Source organism: Myotis nattereri, assembly GCF_964212035.1.
Source record: "Myotis nattereri genome assembly, chromosome: 18".
Taxonomy (NCBI): Eukaryota; Metazoa; Chordata; class Mammalia; order Chiroptera; family Vespertilionidae; genus Myotis; species Myotis nattereri.
The window spans coordinates 4,485,013-4,505,617 of NC_138093.1; the positions used below are offsets into that span (position 1 = coordinate 4,485,013).

The window sequence follows — 20,605 nt, forward strand, 5'->3', positions numbered from 1 at the left end:
TCTCGCAAACACTTCTAGGGTCGTAACGTTGGAACAGTAAAGAGACATGAACTATTGGACTAAACAAGGTTATCTTTGAGGTTAGCATGCGTTCTCCTTAAAGAAAACACAAACCCACATTTCTACTTTTTAAATATATTATTGTAACCAAGCAGTCAATTTCATTATTTGCAGACTGTTTTACACATATGTGGTTGCTAACAGTCACGCTGCCTTCATCCGTCATCAGCTACCAGTGGCTTAGACCACCTGCTCTCCTTCATGTTCTAGAATCAGTAACAGTCAATATGTGGATGTTCTTCTATTCAACAATATGTCCTTTGATCTGCTAGTGGCCCACGGAAGCACTAAATGAGGCTGTGGCTGTACCTCACTTGGGCATGCTTGATACTTGCATAAATTTAAAATGTCAAGGTAAGAGTACTTGGTAGCCCAGGGCTGGAGCCCAGACCAGATACTTAGGGCTTGGAAGAGGTTTAAGTGCCAAAATATTGAAGCATGAAGAAATCCTGTTAGAGAAGGACTTCAAAAACCTGTCAAAACTATGCCGCTAGTGGCACTGTGATAAAACACGTCCCCAAGCACGGAATGGAGACAAGAACAAGCTAAAAGTTTTAACAGCTGCCTGCAAGGATGCTTCTACTGGGCACAGGCAGCAGGCATAAGAAGCATCTATCACACTGTATATAATTGGCCAAAGAGAACTTGTCCCTGGGTTGGGTATTTCCGAATCTGGGCCTACATTTAATGTCATGGGAGTTGGTTCCTGTTACCAAGGAGGCCATACCCGAATCCTGGGAAAGGACAAAAATCACTCCCACCTGCAATGAACATTGATCTCCTGCCTACTTTACATCAAGTCCCTGACAGTCTTCACAAGAAGGCTGGCATCTTTTTGGACCAGATACATTGCAAATGCGCCGCCACTACCAGTCTGGCAGATTGACGTTACAAGTACTTCCAGGACCCTGCCAAATCTCCACAAAGAAGGTTTTTAAGCAGCTAATAACTCAGAAAAATGAACAACAGTTAGAGACCTAACAGGATTACAAATAAATGAGCATCTAGTTGAAAAAGAATGAGGAACTCATGGACACCAGCCAGAGCTCGGCAGCCAAAGGTCAAGCAGTTCTCCTCTGAAGGGGGAGGGGGAGAGTAGAGTGGAAAGGTTAAGTAAAACCAGACAAATCGTTCTTTCCAAAGAAAGTCTAATACATAGAGATGGACAAAGCAAAGGATGATAGGAAAAGTGAGTCTGTCCCACCTTGTTTTCCCTGATGCCCAGAAAATATCTACAGTCAATTCCTGATGCGTGTGGATGATAGAAACAAATGTGCCAAAGTCAACTGCGGACAGCCGCTTTGGTATGTGAATGCGAGTCCACAGGGCCTCGGTTTAAGGGAGAATGTTGGATCCACCGAGAGTCCTTCCGGCGCATCCTCCCTGGTGGAGGTCTCAGGCTCAGAGGGGAAGGGGGGGGGGGGGGTCAGTGTTGAGAATTCTCTTCTGGGGATTCTGATCTCCTGCCCAGAGTTGAGATCCACACGTTTAGTTGGTGATTTGCCGAGTCTGTGAAAATAGCAGAGCAGATGTGATAAATTACCCAACTGGAGAGGGACCCCATTCACAGGTCAGGCTCCTGGGGGCCCATGTCTGCCCCCTGACCCCAGCCAGGGGCCCTGGAATGAGGCCTGTTTACTGCAGGAGGAGGAGAAGGGCAGGCCAAGATTCTGGCAGAAGAAAGGGGACATCTCTCCAGGTCAGGAACCAGTATCACCAGGACCTTGGTATATCCCAGAAGGGAGTCTCCAGACCTCGAATCCATTTCTTTGCTTTTTGCTGGAGAAAGACCTAAAAAGATTAGATAAAGCCGAGAATGAAAATTCAGAAGGGGTTTTCTTGCCTTGAGGGACAAGGGCAGGAGGGAGGGTCAGGCTGAGGGCTGGGTGGCCTCTGTGGGGGAGTGCTCTGTGCTTCAGGCCAGGGCCCAATGGGAAGTGGGCATTGCTTCTCAAATCCCATTGGTTCCCCAGAACAGACTGGCTGGGGAAAGGGGGCGGTAAGGGAGGGTCAGGGCTGAGTGACACCTCCATCTAATCCCTGTATTTCAACCCTAGAGGAGGCTGGGTGGGGACCAGGTGAGGAGCCAGGAATGGCCATGGCTAAGGATGCCTTCTAGTTTCAGCCCTGCAAGGTACTGTGTGCTGTGGGTCCTTAAGCACAGAGGTGGAGGGTGGGGTGCGGGGGTGGGGGGAGAAGCAGGGGAATCCCAGCGTCCTCTCCTAGGGAATCAGGGAGGGAGGACTCACTGGGCTTCTCAGATGTGGGACCTCTCAGGCCCAGGTGCCCAGAATCCCTGCCTCCTCCCTGACTGCTCAGGGCCAAGGAGGGTCTGGCTATAGGCTCAGACCTTCTCCCCCAGGCACCTTCTGTTATCACCACCCCGCCCCCCAGTCATCGAAGCAAAAACACTGCCTCTGCTCTTAGCTGGGTTCCTTCATGCGGGCCCCAAATTAGTGGCCAGGTGTTCACATTTGGTTGCCCGTTGCTTACCCCCTGTTGCGCCTTGGGCATCCCCACCGGATCCTGGACAGGGAGCTGCCCCCAGGTCGATGCGCCACTGACATGCAGACAGCTCCCTCCACAATGTATTCCCCCAGATCCGGGCCCACAGGGACGCAGGTCTTGGCAACCCACGCGTGCGTGCCTGGTGTTCTCCCTCTCATCTGCCCAATTTCCCTTCCTGCTCACTGTCCTTGGGGTAGAAATAGTATACGCGCCGATTATTTTTGGGTTTTGAGATGCGTATGGAGGTCTGAGACCCACTCGTTCCCCTAGCCTAGGCAATCGTCTTATTTCTAATCACAGTATCTTCCTAAGTCTTGATGTTGTTGCTGGCGTTAGTGTTTAGCTGAGAATGACCCCAGGTAGGTCCGCCCCCCCCAGCTGGCGTGAATAAAGTCTTGGGGGCATTTGTCCCGTCTTGGGAAAGGCAGCAAGGCCTGAAATGCACCCCTCTCTCTCTTAAACTTGAACTTTCTCCAAGGAGCATGAATTTCTAAGTGAGGAGGTTCTAGGCGAGCGCTGTAGGGGCGCTGGCGGGGCAGGGGAATTGTTGGCTGAAACACAGTTGCCATCCCCGCTGGGGGCTAGGGATGCGCTCAGGCAAGGCTTGGAGGGGCAACCAGGAGTGCGCCATGGGATGGGCGAGGGCGTAAGTGACCGGCACAGGAGGAGACCCGGGAAGCCAGGCTCTGGCGGACAATCGCGGGGCGGGGGAAGGGGGGGCAGGTGGTCCCCAGCCTCCGCAGCCTCCGCAGCCTGAGGTTCTGGAGTGGCGGCCGCGGTGGCCACGGCAGCAGCAGCGGCCGCGGCAGCGAGAGAGCGCGAGGGAGTTAGGACCGCTCGGAGCGCGCGGGGCTCGGGGAGTATAAGGTTTGCAATCCTTCCACTTGCTGCCAGTTGCAGACGAAGATCCGCTTCTAAGTGAAGCGTGCAGGCCACCCCTCGGAGGGCTGCGGCTTCCCCGGGCTCCCGGCTGCCTCCCCGGCGGCCCTCCCCCCTCGCCCCCGCCCCGCGCGCACTCCCGCGTTTGCACGCGCCCCGAAGTTTGCCCGGAGCTGCTGGCCGCTGGGAGCCGGGTCCAGCCGGGCGGGCGCAGCGGGCAGGGCGGGGAGCCGGGCACCGCAATCCAGCCGCGTCGCGGGCCGGGCCATGTCTGTTTCATCAAAGGGACTTGGGGTGCGTCGCGTCTCGCAGCCATCGCCGGGATGTGCAGTGACATTTCTGACTTGAGTGGAGGAATGCGCGCAGGGAGGCCGGGCGGCGTCGGCACCGGAGGATCTTGGCGCCAACGCTAATCATGGTCCCGATCTAGGTCCCTTCGGACGAAGCTCCACGTCCTCCTCGGAAATAAAATGAAAGCTGAGCCCCGCGGGTAGAACCGCCCGGCTGCTGGTGCTGAGCCCCGGGAATCAGGGAATCGTCCTGCAGCTTAACATTTATTTTTAAAGGGCGAGGGGAAAAAATTATAAATAGGAAAAAAAATCCCTCCGTAAAAGTTTAAGGCGAGAAGTGGCAGAGGCAGTGGCGCGAGGCGGCGCAGCGCGGAGCCGGCGGGCGGGACGGCGGCGACCTCCCGGAGGCTGCGAGTCCTGGTTAATTTCGCCGGTTTTGGAGGGAGAGGCGCCTCTCCGTCCTCGCTTCCTCTCCACCCACCGCTCCCTCCTCGTCTACCTGCCCAAGTCCCTGATCGTTCGCATTTGGGAAGAGGACGTCCGCGGGAAGGAATTCCCCGCTCTGGGCCGGGGCTCCGAGAGGGGGCGACGCCGGAGGCTCCCCCAGGGGCCCGGAGGCGAAGGTAACTAAGCGGCAGGGAGTGGCGGGCGGGCGGGCGCAGGCTGGGGGCGCTCCGAGTCCCTTCCCGTGGCGGGCTGGGCGCCATGGGGACCCCGGGGCTGCGGTGGCGGCTGCGGAGGTGCTGGGTCCACACCCTGTCCCTCCCGCTGCGCCCCGAGCCCTCGGGAGGCTCGGTGGGAACCTTCTCCGCCCTCCGAGCGCCCCCCGGGGGCTCCGCCACTGCAGCCGCCGACGGAGGTGCACCGGGCTGGGCAGGGCGGCCACCCGGTGCCATCAGCTGGGCTCTAGGGGCGCCGGGGCCATTGGGCCACATGGTGAGTGCCGCCGCGTCCCCCTCCTTCAGCCCCTCTGCCCCCCCCCGGCTGCCCCTCCCTCCCGCCCCCCAGGGCCAGCCGCTGGCGGGAGGCGAGGCTCCGGGTGGGCGAGGAAGTTTGCGGAGCGCGGGGAGGAGGCGGCGGGAGCCCCTATGCGCGCACACCCCGCGCACTCCCACCCCACGCTGGGCTTGGGCTCGGGCTCCGGCGCGCGCCCCAGCAGGGGATGCCGGGGTGTTGTATCTAGAGCCGGATGCGGGGTTGTGCCTCGCTGGACAGACAGACAGACGGACGGGCACACAGCGCGCTCTCCCTCCACACACCTGAGCACACACCACGCACTGAAGGGTCCCCTTTTTTTCTTTTACGAATTATCTTTGCTGGGAGGGGGTTGGGGGTTGCCCTCTTGCGGGCCCTTTGCAGCCAGGGATCCCACAGATTGCATTTGAAGTTCCCTGCATTTAATCCCTTTTATTGGTGCGAGATGAAAGCCTGGCTACCCCAGGTTGTGCGGGGCGGGCGGGGGGAGGGGCGGGGGGCGGGGGGGCGATGCAGATGGGAGCACTTGGTGTAGGGATGCAGTTTGGAATGGTTTCTCAGCTGCTTTACTGGCATTGCATTATCGGTGGATGGATCCGGCTAGGGACAATGAGTTGCTCTCGTATGGATCTGTGGATATCTATATATAATACGAATAATACTGACTATTATTGGGCCCAAAATAACCAATTAAGTGATGCATACACAGGCAAACTTGGATAAAAAAAGAAACTGCGCCCTCTGCTGTTTATCTTACTAGCCTCACCTGGGGACTTTTTTTTTTTTTTCTTTTTTCTTTTCTTTCTTTTTCCAGAAATCCACTTAGGAGGTTGTCATTTTACAGGGCAAGGGAGAAAAATTCCCAGCGGGGGATTTTAAAGCAGCTTTATTTGGAAAAGCCGGAGGGCGCGTTCCCCATCGTATAGATTTCCAGAGAGTAAAGGCTTTTGTTCCGGGTCCCCTTCCCGTTCTTTTCCTGGCCCAGGCACGGGAACTGGCCCCACTGGCTACCACACTCTGTCGGTCTTCGGAATGGAAAATTTTGAGTAGGATTCAACATTTCACTCAACATATGGTGTATCTGGCAGTAGCTTTGCTCTAGAAATAAGGCCCTAGTTTATGACTGAAAAGACTTGAGTTTTCTTATCTTTCAGAAATGGGGGGGAGGGGGGGAAAACACCAGAAAGATCTGACAAACAAAACCTTTGATTCAAATATACTTACCAGCGAGGCTGGTTAGAAAAAGTTTTCCCGACGTTCTCTTTGTCGGAGGAGGGGCAAGGCTTGGGGGATTTGTCTAGCCCTGGGAAAGCATGTCTCACCCCGGGAATTAGGAAGCCCTGGTTTCAGCAAGTATTTGAACGGTGTCACTTTGCCTAATATACCCCCCACCCCCTTTTCTCGGGCAAAAAGAAAGAGCAAAAAAAAAAAGCAGCTCCATAACTGCCCAGGACTTTGGGGGGAGGTATGCACTTTCAGTGTTGCATGAGGAGGAAATTTGAATCTGTGCATGTGGATCACAATACAAAGAACATAATTCATCAGGCGTTTCACGTCATGCTGTCCCAGCTCCCATGCATCGGGTGCATTTCTGTCCTTTTCTGGGTGTCATGAAGTGAAAGACCAACATGAGGGCCTTCGGAATTCCATATGTTTGTCTGTTAATTTGGTGATATTTCCTATAGTGGAAATTAGGTGGGATAATCTCAAAATTTTATAGGAAAAGACTTTATTGGCACAGAAAGCTGTCTTTCTATTGAGATGTTTGTTTTGCCCGCTTTCCCTGGGCATGTGCGTGGAAGTGATGCAGGCTACCTTTATTTATTTTTTAAGAAGAGGCAGACAATGTATTTTGCAGTGTCCTCTGGTATATTTGTAACTGGAGCAAATACCTGTCTTTGCTTCTATTATTGTTCAGGGGAAAATAATCAAGTAACATACTTCAAAAATTAAGCTGTTACCCATTTAGTTGCTATGTTGTCTAAGTGTTGTAAGATTTCGGGAGAGAGTTTTAGTTGCAAAAGCCCCAAGTCGCTCAGGGAGAAATAAAAATTGCATTCAACTCAAAAAGCCAATTGTATGTTCACAGAAAAATGAGTGTGTGTGTGTGAACTGCATTGTATTGTAGTTCAGTAAGAGATTTAGCATACTTTAAAAGTAATTTAATCTTCAGACCCCAGAGTTTTGTTTCCAAACTTCAGGTGGGTGTAGATTTCCTCCTCTCCGCTCTCTGGACTTCCCTGCAGGAGAAGGCAAGGCTTGCTGTCCTGTGATCATGAAGCAACGGGTTTCTTTAAGCTTCACCGCTTCTGAAATGATGGTGTGAATTATCCCACCTTCCCGCATCCTGCCAAGGAGATGCTGACGAATTCTCTCAGCAGCCTTCTCTCGGGCACGCCGAGCTCTCTCCCATACAAAGGTGTGCTGTTTGCTTTTATTAAGAATCTCATGATAGGCAGTTGCTCCTAAGAGCCAATCAAGTCTGAGTAGAAAAAAAATGCCAGTCACGTTGCAGAACATGTTAAATCCCTTATATTTTGGGAGACAGTTAACAAAAGGAGAGAAGCAAACCTTTCTGGGGAGGAGGACGAGAAAAGGCTCACTTCGCAGCCACTAAATAAACGCGAAGAACATTCGTTATACTTCACCGCCTAATCTAGTCACGCTCATCAGGGCAATGTGGGAAGCTGCTAATTTTGACAGGTGATAGAATTTGTGTACGGCATTATTTAGATGCCTCAGTCAGTGGACTATGATGATCATCTTTTTGTTCCTTCCCATTCAAAAGCAAGTGTATTTATAAAACCCTTCACGTCTATGAGGAATGAGTCAATCGCTGCCTATTTCAGGTGCCCCAAGAACTGAGTATTTATGGCATAAATAGCCTACTACCAACACCCCCACCTCTGGGGGAGATTATATATATGACAGAACGAGTGGGGAAAAGCCAGCTAGAGTCTGTGGATTCACTCGCAGTATTTTCCTCTCCGTTGATGAAATTGGCGATTGGTTTTGGACTGTAACTGCCCATCGTTTTGGTCTTCGTTACCTGCCTGTCGCCTTTGGGGAAGGCTCCTTTTCTGCAGCAAGAGAGGGCCCAGGAACTACCCCGGGAGAAAGTTGATCCAAGGAGGAGGGAGATTAGCTACAGAATCCCGAAGAAAGATCACGTTCCATGTGTGCGAGGCCGTGTGACAGGCTGTTTTAGTCCAGATCAATAGCACCCATCAACTTGAGGGCATGACACAATTTTACATTTTTATGTGGGAGCTGCACATTTATACACCAGTCAGAGAGCCAGGGAGAGCTCCCAGCATGTTAATGGGCATTTTTATCCGAGAGGACTTCTCAGTGCCCAGGTAGAGAGATGCTGGCATTATTGGATTCGTGGTGAGTTCCCAAGGTTTGCAAAGTCAAGAGCTAGAATAGGGGCTGCCCATGGTGCTTCTGGAGCTGCCAGGAGTGAGGTGATGCGCACACCTGGGACACATTCAAAGCCCACATCAGGTAGCAAGCAGTTCCGTCCTGGGCCAGAAGGGGTTCTTTTAGATCATTAAATCCCCAAAGATGTCATTGACTGCCCTCTCCTAATCGGGTTGCCTAGCCATTTGCCGCCACAACCTAGCTTTTAAGAAGCTATTGGTGATTTTAACCTGCTTGTAAGCATAGCCAGATGGGGACTGGTGCCATCAGGTAATAATAGACGTTAAAAGCAGTGTTTTCACATGGTTTTATTTTCTTTGAAAACTCCATAACTAATACAGAATTCCTGATGTTGACGGAGGTTTCTGTGTGCCATGAAAGTTCATAGCTTTGATTTCCTATTCATCTTATAGTAAGAGGATTTTGCACCTGTGTATGTTGCACCAGCACCTAAGGCAGCGTTTCTCAACCTGTGGGTCGCGACCCCTTTGGCGGTCGAATGACCCTTTCACAGGGGTCGCCTAAGACCATCCTGCATATCAGATATTTACATGACGATTCATAACAGTAGCAACATGACAGTTATGAAGTAGCAACGAAAATAATTTTATGGTTAGGTCACAACATGAGGAACTGTATTTAAAGGGCCAGAAGGTTGAGAACCACTGAACTAAGGGAACCCTAATGTGAAGGATGCGTGCTGGGCGAGGCATGTTCGCATCTAGAAAATGAGGACGGAATCAAAGAATTCTGGCGACCCTCCCCTCCTGACCTATGCCCTGCCGGGGCTGGCATCCCTCTCCATGTCAATGGGAGCTCATTAAATGTAAATCCGCAGCCCGCCCGGACCATGCCGTATTAGTGCTTGCCAAGGCCTGACATTTTTAATACATTAATAGTACGTCTGTAATGGAATGGAAAACTATTAATCACAACTGGTTATGTGCCAGAAATGGAAGCTATAATTGGCTGCCTCTTGTCAGGGACGGCTGTCGCACAGGCCGGCAAGGGCCTCGTATTCAAATATCTTGCACTCCTCTGCATTTTCCCTTGTCAGTTCTCTAAATCCGATCAATGGTCTAGTCCATAATTCTGTGTAATGACCATCATTATCATTCCCGTAGAGTTTAATGAGGGTCCGTCACAGTGGATGGCTGTCGGGTCAGGAAATAGAAATAGGTTCACATACATTTCCTTCGTGTCCACATTTCCCATGTGCCTGTACACCAGTGATAGCGAACCTTTTGAGCTGGGCGTGTCAGCATTTTGAAAAACCCTAACTTAACTCTGGTGCCGTGTCACATAGAGAAATTTTTTTATCTTTGCAACCATCATAAAACAAAGACTTATATTTTTGATATTTATTTTATATATTTAAATGCCATTTAACAAAGAAACATCAACCAAAAAAAAATGAGTTCGCGTGTCACCTCTGACACGCGTGTCATAGGTTCGCCATCACTGCTGTATACAGTCACCCTTTATTTTGTGGTGGCGGGAGGGCCACATGTGGATAAAGACAGTAATCCAGAAGAAGTGGTTTCGGGGGGTAACTTCCATTGGTTTAAAAAAAAGTGCAGTAGCCTCAGGGAGAATTCAAATATGTACTTGGGGTCATAATTTTTTTTTTATCTTTATTGTTGAAAGTATTACATATGTTCCCCCCCCCCCTTTTTTATTTTGGTGGGGTCATATTTTTGAAAGAATATTAAGAATTAGCTCGTGCTTAGTCACTTCAGAGTCATTGCCACCCAGGTCAGGTTTTCAAGAACATATGGTCCTTGATAAATAAGTTGCTGTGCATTTGACACTAAGAATTGCAGCGAATTTCTGGTCGAGTGGATTTTATACCGTAGTGCTTCCGTTGTAACACTCCACACACACACACACCATGAAAGTGTTGGTTCTGGTTATAATAAACCAGCAAACACTGTTGAAACATCATCTGGAAAATGTGCATTTATACTGTTTTAACACCTCTTCAGATCATTACTTGTCACAGTGGTGGATGTTTCCGAAAATATCAACTTCACATCTACTAGTGAATCTGACACACACACACACACCAAATAGAAAACTGTAGTAGCCACATCACGTGCTCCTCAGGGAGGTTTTCCTTTTTAGCTTAAGATTCCCAGTCGTGCTCAGCACACAGCGTAGTCTTTCCGTTACAGGGAGGATCCAAATGGGTAGTTGATCCATGCTTAGACAAACTGCTAATTATTGCTTCCCAGGAACGCCACTGTTCAACTTTTCCTAATAGGAAATATCACAATTTGCAGCTGTATGATAACATTTTATGAATGGGAGATAATGAAAATGGTGCTTGCATCCATAAAGCAATTATTATAAATTACTTTGCTATGGAAACACAATTCAGCCATCTGCTGGCATTTCATGGTTTCCGTGGCTCCGTTCATTTTAAGATGGTACGTTATTAAAATACAGCGGGTTCCTTTGATGAGATTGTTTGAAGATAGGCAACGCCCATGGTGAACCTGCTTCATGTCCCTCGGAGGGTCTCCGAGGCTGTTTTCTGGAACTCTGGGCTTTTTGCCCTTTTTCAGTGATTTCGAAAATAATGATTGGGACTGTGACAACATGGACCAACTAATTAAGCAAATACTTGCTTTGAAACCTAGAATCCAACTTTTATCATTTGTTTACATATGGGCCGTGATCCGCAAAGAGAAAAGTTGCCAGTTCAACCCACCAATGACTTATACCCATAGCTATGGAGGCTGCATGATCAGTTAAGCAAGAGTATTTTGCAACAGTCATTTTTATTTTCTCTTAGAATTAGTGCCATATTATTCTGCTTCACGGCCTGTTAAGTCACCCTCAGCTATTTTTAAATGTGCATTTTAAATTGTGCGTTTTACTACCAAGCTTTTTGTTTTAAAGCAGCGTATAATATTCGCCTTTGGGACAAATTCTCTTCTGTCGCAGAAAGTAACTACAGATGCGGATGTCATGTCTGTAAAAAGATGTGAGAGAATAGAGAATTCCGAGGAAAGGAAAATTTTCTCCTTTGGCTTTATTTTGAATCTTTTTTTTTTTTTTCAGAGTTATTATCTTTATGACTAAATGCAACTGAACAAAAAGATGCTAAATTCTCCCAACCTCATGGGCAACTCTAAAGGGGAAGGCTAGTGGGAACAAAGCCAGTTTTCACTCCAGCTCACAAAAGCTGAGAAATGTACAAGCAATTGAATATATATATATATATATATATATATATATATATATATAAAATATTTTTTTTCCCCTTTGAGTGAAAGTAAAAGTTTATTACAGAAAAGCTCCCTGCTACAGGGAGGGGACCCGCACGGGTTGCTGGGACAGTTCTTTTGTCTAGCAGTCAATATGTGCCCTGCTAACTTCCCATTAGTTGGTTCAAAAAATTTGGCCCTAGCAACATTCATACATTTTAGACTTCAGGATTCCTGAGTTCCTGCTCACTTTCCCCACCCTGTGTGTTCATCCTGGGATGGAGGCCCTTGGTTCTCGCAATTTTATAAGGGACAGGGTGTGGCTGACGCACTGGTTTCTGCTACGAATCCCTAACTGCTAGAGGGGCTAGGACCACTCTGCTTCTGACTGGGAAGGGGCCTTGTTGATGGCAACAGTTGTTAGGGCTCCATCAGAGGTGGGCGATCTAGGGGACCACAGACCATAGGGGCTGTCATTCGGGGTTCCAGTCTCATGACCACTTGCAGCTTGATGGATTCGTGCCATAGAATCTCGCTGGGGCCTCCAAAGATGATATCCAAAATTTCTGTTCAGGTCCGAGTCTGTTGTCTCGTGAAATGGAAGAATGAGTTCATGGACGAAGATATGAGAGAAAATAAAGGTTTCTTTCAGCCAAAGCTCCATGCTGCAGGGAGGGGACCCAAGTGGGTTGCCAGGCAGGCACTGGGAGATTTCTAGGGGCTCTTTGCCAAGAGAGAAAAGGCTTACAGGTAGCTTCCATGTCTTTGTGGTAAAAGTGCTCATTTCCCCCATTGTTCTGGGAGATTTTCTAGCCCTCCCACATGTGAGACATGCTTCAGGCCAGCTCCTTGCTCTCAGTTTGGTGAAGATGGAAATAAAGTTTTTGAAGCGAAAACCTATAACTCCCCCAGAATACACACACACACACACACACACACACACACACACCACACATCACACACATGTCTTGGTGACATGCAGGAATTTGATCCTTCCTATTGAAATCCCGCCCCCCCCCCCCCCGACCAGTGGGAATGATTTCTCTGGTCTGCTCACTTCATCACAGCAGCTGAGACAAGGTGACCCATAGCCCACCCATTTGCTTTATGTTGCGTCCAACCTCCGAACTATCAACCTTTCCTGTAGTTGACAATTCATTGATTCAAGGGCAGTAACTCTTCTTATTATTGTTTCCACAGGGGTGTTGGTGCCAGAAGAAGAGAATGATTGACGGGACACAGACACCAGTGAGAGATACTCACCCTCTTGCTTCTGATATTGACACCTGAGTGTGTCCCAGCAGCCCTGGTGAGCCGCGAACACCCTGGATCTCCAAGGGTGATCGGATGCTCAGCCAGAGAGCCACCCCTTTGCTGAATCACGATCCGCAACCGGACATCTTTTACAAAAACCAACTGGAACCCATCGAGTAGATATGTTCTAGGACAACAACAAGTCCACAGGCTGCTGTTAAGCCCACTGCACCAGTATGTTAGCTTTCCACCAAAGTCCTCCAGATCCCTGAGTGCGCCCAGTATCTCAACCCTTCACAGTCAGTTTTGGCATCGACTTTGAGGTCTCATTCTCTTTTTTTCTTTTTTTTATATCCGGCCCTACCTACATGGAGACATCCATGTGTGTGTAAAATAGACACAGGCCACAGATAAGCCAACCCCGCGCCAATTCCCGCCAAGATTGCCAAGAATTTAGAGATGTATTTGTCAAGATTCCTGTCCATTCACGCCCTCTGGGTTACAGTGTCGTCGGTGATGCAGCCTTACCCCCTGGTGTGGGGACATTACGATGTGTGCAAGACCCAGATCTACACGGAAGAAGGCAAAGTGTGGGATTACATGGCCTGTCAGCCGGAATCCACGGACATGACCAAGTACCTGAAAGTGAAGCTGGACCCTCCCGACATCACGTGCGGAGACCCTCCCGAGACGTTCTGCGCGATGGTGAGTGAGGCCACCCCTTGGAATGGAAGGTTTCCTAGTCAGTGGGGGCTTGTGGTGCGTGACTACCAATGTGGTGAGTCAAAGACTCAACCCATCGATAAGCTGGATCTGTGGGTGGGGACCAGTAGGCAGCAGGCTCGCTGCATCCCAGTGCAGGCGAGTCCCATCTGGGACCACCAGGGACAGTGTGCTGGAGCCTCTGGACCTGACCTTCCGCTTTCCAGAGGTTTCACGGAGACAAGGCCAGTGTACGCAAGTTGTCAAAGGACACATCCAGGTGCAGTTGAGTTTCGGGTTGGAGGGGGGAGCTGATCAAGCTGTATGTGGTGCGATAGGGTCCAGAGAAAACCTATGGGTAAACCACCTTCCACCACAGAGGTACCTCCCTGTGGGGACTTCAGGCCAGTCCCAGCTTTCACAACTCGAGGCTAGAGTGGATGTCATGGTTTTCCTCCTCAGGAAACTGCTGGGATGTGGAACTCTTTGGTTAGGAGACCAGAGAGAAGAGAAGCAGGGGCAGAGAGAGGGGCTAATGTGTTGTGGGAGCCTTCCCAGCGGCATCTTTTTTATTATTATTATCTTTTTATTGTTGAAAGTGTTACATAAGTCCTCCTTTTCCCCCCATTAACCTCTTCCAGCCCGCTCCTGTCACCACGCCCCACCCCACCCCCAGGTCCTCACCACCCCATTGCCTGTGTCCATGGGTTATGCGTATATGCATACAAGTTCATTGGTTGATCTCTTCCCACCCACCCTCCCTGCCTTCCCTCTGAGGTTCAAGAGTCTGTTCATGCTTCTATGTCTCTGGGTCTATTTTTGATCATCAGGTTATTTTGTTCATTAGATTCCACCTCTGAGTGAGATCATGTGATACTTATCTTACCATTTGCAACAGCATGGATGGACCTGGAGAGTATTACGCCGAGCGAAATAAGCCAGTAAGAGGAGTCTTACTTGTCAGTTCCCGCAGCCCCTTGTCTTCAGGGGCTGCGGTTTGCCATGGGTGTTTTAGAGTTGAACGTTGGGATGTAGGGAATATATTTGCTGAAGGTACAGCAAGTCCTCACTTAACTTTGTTGCTAGGTTCTGCGACTTTAAGAGACACAACGTGTAACAAAACCAGGTGTCCCGCAGGCTAATTGGTAGAAACAAGAGTCACATTCCGCCGGCATCTCACCAACATTATGAGTCGACAGCTTTGGATGAAACCATGTTATTGGGGGAGCTCCCGGGCTGTCCTTTGGATAAGCAGAGTCACAGAGTTCCTTGTTTTCATGGTGGGTAGGACACCTTTTCTGGGCGGGAAGGGAAATGCTATGGGAAAGGTAACGCTGGAGTGTGACACACTGAATTTTCACAGGGACATTGCTGACAGCACACCTCGAAGGTATGAGTAGCAGAGTTTGGTGATTGCAGTGATGTACGTGAATGTGCTAAGGAATTCAGGCAGCCTGTTCATTCAGTGGAGGCCATTGCTTTTGTGTCATAGGTGGTCTTCATTCCATCCAGGCACCGCGATCCCATTTTTCACGGAGCAGATAGAAGCTTATGGCAGACTTTAATGGTATTCTTACCTGGCTTTATTATCCAGAACCTGGCCGGGCATTTTCAGGAGAGGGAAACGATTCATCAGAGGAGCATCTGTTAACAGGCCCCGGTTAGCATAAGATCATCCCAGACCTAGCACCGGAGAAGAGGTTTTGCAACAGGAAACGATTATGAGCAATAAAGAGTGTTTGCACCTAAAAGCTAAGGGCTTGCCATTTTTCAGAAGTGCCTTTGGGGACTGGTTTGAATTATCACCTAAACCTGATGCTGTGAGGAGTGAGAGAAAGAGCTTGGCGATTAGGTGTCAAGGTGACTAAAGTCCCCCAGGAAGACTAAGTATTTCAAAGGGAGGGCCTGGCTCCCTGGGAGGCGGGCAGGCATGCGCTTTGCAAAGAAGTCTCCCCTTGGGTACCAGAGACCTCCAGGAGAGGAGTTCATTCAAACAGATTTGCAAAACTACAGTAAGTGTGTGAAAAGGGCAGGGGAGTGGTGGGCTTTATGTAAGGCCTTTAATCATCTCTCAGGAAAGGTCGCTAATCTGCGGGGAAATGGCATGCAGGTAATAGGTTGTATGATCTTTTACTCCTTACAGAACAGAGGAGCTCCGGGCCAGCTCTTCACATTATTAGTTTTTATTTTTTAATATTGTTTTTTATTGATTTCAGAGAGAGGAAGGGTGAGGGAGGGAGAGATAGGAACATCAATGATGAGAGAGAATCATTGATCACCTGTCTTCTGCACACCCCCAACTGGGGATGGAGCCCACAACCCCTGACCAGGAATAGAACAGTGACCTCCTGGTTCATAGGCTGACTCTCCACCACTCAGCCATACCGGCCAGGCTTTCATATTACTAAGAACACTCTGGCGCTGTATATAGGTTCTCATGCCCTGGTAACAACATGCCACTTCTGGACGTGCTCAGGAATTTCCACGTCTCAGTAAAATAGCGCATCTCCTCATTCAGAGAGCATTTCCACTTGCACGGGCCCCGAGTGATGTGTTCAATGGGTTGTTTGATGTGCAGCTTCCCCATCTCAGCCTCTGGCCAGAGAATGCCTGCTCAGCCCTGTTCCTGTCCCTGTGCCCAAAGGTGTGCTTGGGGGTCTGCCGCACGCCCCTTCCCCCCATCACGGGTGGGAAAGGGGACGTTACAGAACTTCTCTCCCTGCCTTCTACAGGGACATGGTCTACGGCAGTGGTCGGCAAACTGCGGCTTGGCAAATCGCGGCTCGTGAGCCACATGCGGCTCTTTGGCCCCTTGAGTGTGGCTCTTCCACAAAATACGGCTCTTCCACAAAATACTGACTTCTGCGCATGGGCCACGAAGTTTCAATTGCACTGTACGCGCGCACCCACATGTGGTATTTTGTAGGAGAGCCACACTCATGGGGCCAAAGAGCCGCATGTGGCTCGCGAGCTGCGGTTTGCCGACCACCGGTCTATGGCCCTAAACGAGCCAGTGCCTACCAGCCTACTGGCTAAGGGATGTCAGAGACCAAAGGGGAACACAGAATTCAAATGATGCCCCTGAACTTCATCCCCTGGACTCGCCTGTGTGCTCTGTATGCTCACGCGAAACCCCACAGGACAGTCCTTTGAAAAGGCCCACATTGGACTAGATCCCACTGCATGGACGCCTTGGTGGGTTTCTGATCGTCAATGAGCCGAATCGATTTCCAAGGGAGAGTGCAAGGCGTGTGAGACGGTACCCATCGGGGCTGCGTTTGGACTCCTTAATGTGCATATGATTGGCATAACGGATGTAATCGCCCGTCCTGTGAATGCAGACTTTGGACTGTGTGTGTGCCTGTGGTAGGCCAAGCCAGCGACCATGGCCCAGTATAGAAGCGCATTCTCTGGGCAGGTCCGGGCTCCCCACCCCAGGCGGTCAGGCTGCCTCCGGATGCTGTCATCTCAGACCCGCTGAGGGCTCCTTAGCCCCAGGTCTCATGGACTCGGAGTCATTTGTGTCTCGACTGTCATGCTCTCCCCTCCTTGACACACGCATCCAACCTGCTCCCTCCGAGTCATTATGGCCCATTACATCAGGGGACCTGCCACCTGCGCACAGGCCCGCTTAGCCCTTATATGCAAATGTTTGCTGCAAAATGGTTTCAGCAATCACCTGCTCAGCCGGTGACACCCTTATTAGCTGTGACCACAGCGGTGCTGAGCACCGACGGGACGTTCGGTCAGAGAAGTGCCCTAGCGTTCCCATGGCCCATTTATTTTCTATGAGGCTCAAGTTCACTGGCAATGCATTAAGGGTCTGTGCACCTGCTGTTTGCACTTGCTTCGTCGTCCTGTGTCATCCGTGAATGCCACACTTACTTTAGAGGGGACATTTAAGAAGAAAGGGACCATGTAATTCCATTGGACAACAGATCTCTGCTTATTAGCCTGGCTGACCTACTTAATAGCTCTTCGGTGTCTGGTGATTTTAAGTTGTTGTATATTTATAAGACCGGCATTTTAAACATTAGTTTTATGGGAGAATTCTGCCATTTCTACTCAGGATAATGGAATAGGGGGATATACATAGATATAGGTATAAACGAATATACAGGGTGTCCCCCCCAAATGTACACACACTTCACAGCTGATAGCTCAATCGGTGTTGGATTTAACCCATTGGAATGAATGATTATTCAAAATGTGTATCATTTCTTGGAACACCCTATATGTACGAATTGTGCATGTTGAGGTCATACATTTTCTTTTTAATTTAATATTACACATTTCTTTTAAGTTGGTGGTGGCTAAAAAAGAGCTGTTTCTGTTCAGGGGGGAGGACCTGAAGGCAGAAGAGGGTTGAGCGTCCTGTCTCGGGCTGGGCTACCATGTTGGTCTGGGTCACAGCCTTCTCTGAGCCACGTCAAAGCTTCAGGTGGCGCACCTCCGGCCGCTGCCATTCCTTCTGTGTGCATGAAGAGCAAATGGCATGCATGGACCTGGGAGCCAAGCTGGGGGACAACCCGGAGCTGTTCTTTGTGCTGGGACAGATGTAGCTGCCAGAGCAGCACACCACAGTCCTGTGACTGACACACACACAGGCCAGATGATCGGCACTGATTTCCGGCCTGCAGCTCATTCCTGGGTAAGTTCAACAGAGGCTTTGAAAGGAGGGCTGCAGGCGGCAGGAGGCATGGGCGTCCGTGCAGTCTCCGGCTCAGAAGTGCTGAGGCCTGGAGAAACGAGGGCCCTTGGGTGCGGCGATGGATTTCGGAGCCAATCAAAACCAAATTAGGAAACAAAAGATTATTAAGAAGTCTTCTGTGCGTGTAATTTTGGCATAATATTATGAGGTGGACATTAAGCGTCCCCCTTGGCGGCGCCAGGCATCATTAATGTAGCGTGCCTTTAATTACAAGGAGGCTCAGATTACTAAAAAAATGCAGAAAAGAAAGTACTCGGAGGGGTAGTTAGCAATGCCCTCATTATGTTTACTGAAATAATGAAAAGAAGGGGTATAATTTTTCTAAATAAAATGTCAGGATTTCAAATGGAAATGGATTTTCTTTAGGAAATTTACTAATGGGGACCTTGATAGGCATTTATTCAAGTGCCATTGCAGGTCTATTAACAATCGTTTTATATTGTGCTGTTTCTATATAGACTCCTATTAAGAAGGGGGGAAAAAACTTTAATTATTTTAAGCATGGTGAATAGAGCCTATTTCATTACGTGTAAATGGGATTTATGAAAGTGGTGGCAAGCCTTTGAGTTTTATGATTCTGAAGGAACCCATTGGGATGAGGGAGTGGGGACATGGGAGTCTCAGGGGCCTCCATAACTTACATTTATGACTTGACATCAGCTCAGGAAAGCCATCTGGTGGCTATCAGGTGGCCTTTGAGAAGTTAATTTGATAAACTCGGTTACATTTTCAATGACAAGGCATTAATATCAATTTTCCCAAAACGGGGAAATGACATTGACTTATATAATAATCGAATAATCTTAAAAATGCACTCCGTCCGCATGAAACATAATTCAATAAATGAATGAAGTTTTAATAACAGCGACATATTTCATTCGAACTGATTTATCCCTTAATTATGCCAGAATGGAATTTTTAAAAACCTTCAGTTCCTTCATTATTAACACTCCATTGTTATTAGTTCATTATTTAGACTTTTTTCTTAGAAAAGTTTAATTCGTGTTTGCAGCGAATTAAGTTCCGTGGAGATCAATCTTTCTGATTGATCACTGTCTGAAGCATTTCCTCGGTGAGGAGCCTGCAGTAGCGCCTTACTCTCTATTGAATCAAGTACAAAGGGCCCCACCTGATCTTTAACTCTGGGTGTGCGCCGCCTTCCTTCCCATTACTTCCCATCAGGACCCTATGGCATGTCTAGGGGACTTAGGCCGGCGATGGGATTGGAAGGGGACCATTGGATTCGGCTTGAAGCTACGTTGGCATAACAATGTGTGGTTTCTGGGAAAGGCCTTGGGAGCCGATAAAGATTATGGCTGTGATGCCCTGGCTCGTGTGGCTCAGTTGGTTGGGCATCATCCCATGCACCAAGAGGTTGCCGGTTCAATTCCTGGTCAGAGCATATGCCCGGGTGGCGGGCTTGATCCCCCAGTAGGCGCGTGCAGGAGGCAGCCCATAGATGTTGTGCTGTCACATGGGTAGTTCTCTCTTCTCCCTTCTTCTCTCTCGCAAAAAATCAATTAACTGTTAAAAAAAGAAAGCTAATGGCTGTGCTAACAAAACCTGGAACAAGCCATGTGATACCTTGTTCGCAGACAGTGTTCTCGATGTGCACAAGTGCCCTTGTCTCTCCCGGCTGGGCTCATGCCCCACAGATATTATTCCCGACGCCTGCGTGCACAGAGAATGTAGCGCATGCAAACCTGGTGGCGGCGGTGAGAGTCCAAGTCCAGTGAAGTCAAAGGAAGAACAGGAGAGTCTGAAGCAAAATGAATACGAAACAGTGTGTGCCCGAGAGTGCAGGAGAAGGAAGACCAGCTCTCAGCATCTGGAGGCGGAACATCGTTTTGCTGCATAACCAAGGGCCACTTGGGAAACACTCTCTGGTAGTCAAGTGTCTTATGTTAAACAGTGTTGAAAAAGACAACAGGGTGGGCAGGACACGGCATTTAAATGACAGCGAAATGGCCTGCTTAATGGTAGAATGACTTCTTCTATCTGGCAGGAGCAAAAAATCATAGACCCTGATTAGTTATATTTAGTTATATTAGTTATATAAATAGTTATATTTTCTTAATGCTGGAGTATGCTGAGTAGATAAACTCTTTCACTAGATCACTACTCTTTAAGTGAGATAATATGTGACAAAGCATACCGTATACATCCGGGTGTAACTTGCTCTTTTTATCTCAACATTCTGTTTTGGAGACACGCTGTGATGTAGGTCTCTGACGCAGAGAACACAGCCGAGACTAAACCTTATGTTGCTCCTCTACCTCTGAGCACATATCACACTCCCAGGCAACAAATAAATAATAACATGTTTTTAATTGAGCAAGTGATTGAACACAGTATTGGTTTTCCAGAGCGTTGTTCCCTTCCTGAGAACTGCGATCAGGAATCTAAGCTTGTTGGTTTCCCCTGTACATGAAGGGATGGCGAGAAACATGTAGCTACGCACGGGGGCAGCTCGGGATGATGGTCCCCCAAGACAGAGGGGAGAGGCAGGTACGCCGAGCTCTGGCACTGTGAGCAGATAGGAGGGATTGCCTTCTTTTCTAAGGGAAGGCTTTAAAAATACTTGAACATCC

The 20,605-nt window shown here is 49.1% G+C and overlaps 1 protein-coding gene across 2 annotated transcripts in view; it reads left to right on the plus strand.

Annotated features, from left to right (window-relative positions):
- Nucleotides 1-3,464: 3,464 nt before the first annotated feature.
- NTNG1 (netrin G1) overlaps nt 3,465-20,605 on the plus strand; it is a 221,697-nt gene continuing 204,556 nt past the window's right edge. For both annotated transcript variants that reach the window (XM_081113011.1, XM_081113012.1), the window contains exons 1-2: nt 3,465-4,360; nt 12,548-13,306. In XM_081113011.1, the coding sequence (XP_080969137.1) occupies nt 13,061-13,306 (246 nt within the window). In that variant the 5' untranslated portion in view covers nt 3,465-4,360; nt 12,548-13,060. The remainder of the gene's footprint in view (nt 4,361-12,547; nt 13,307-20,605) is intronic.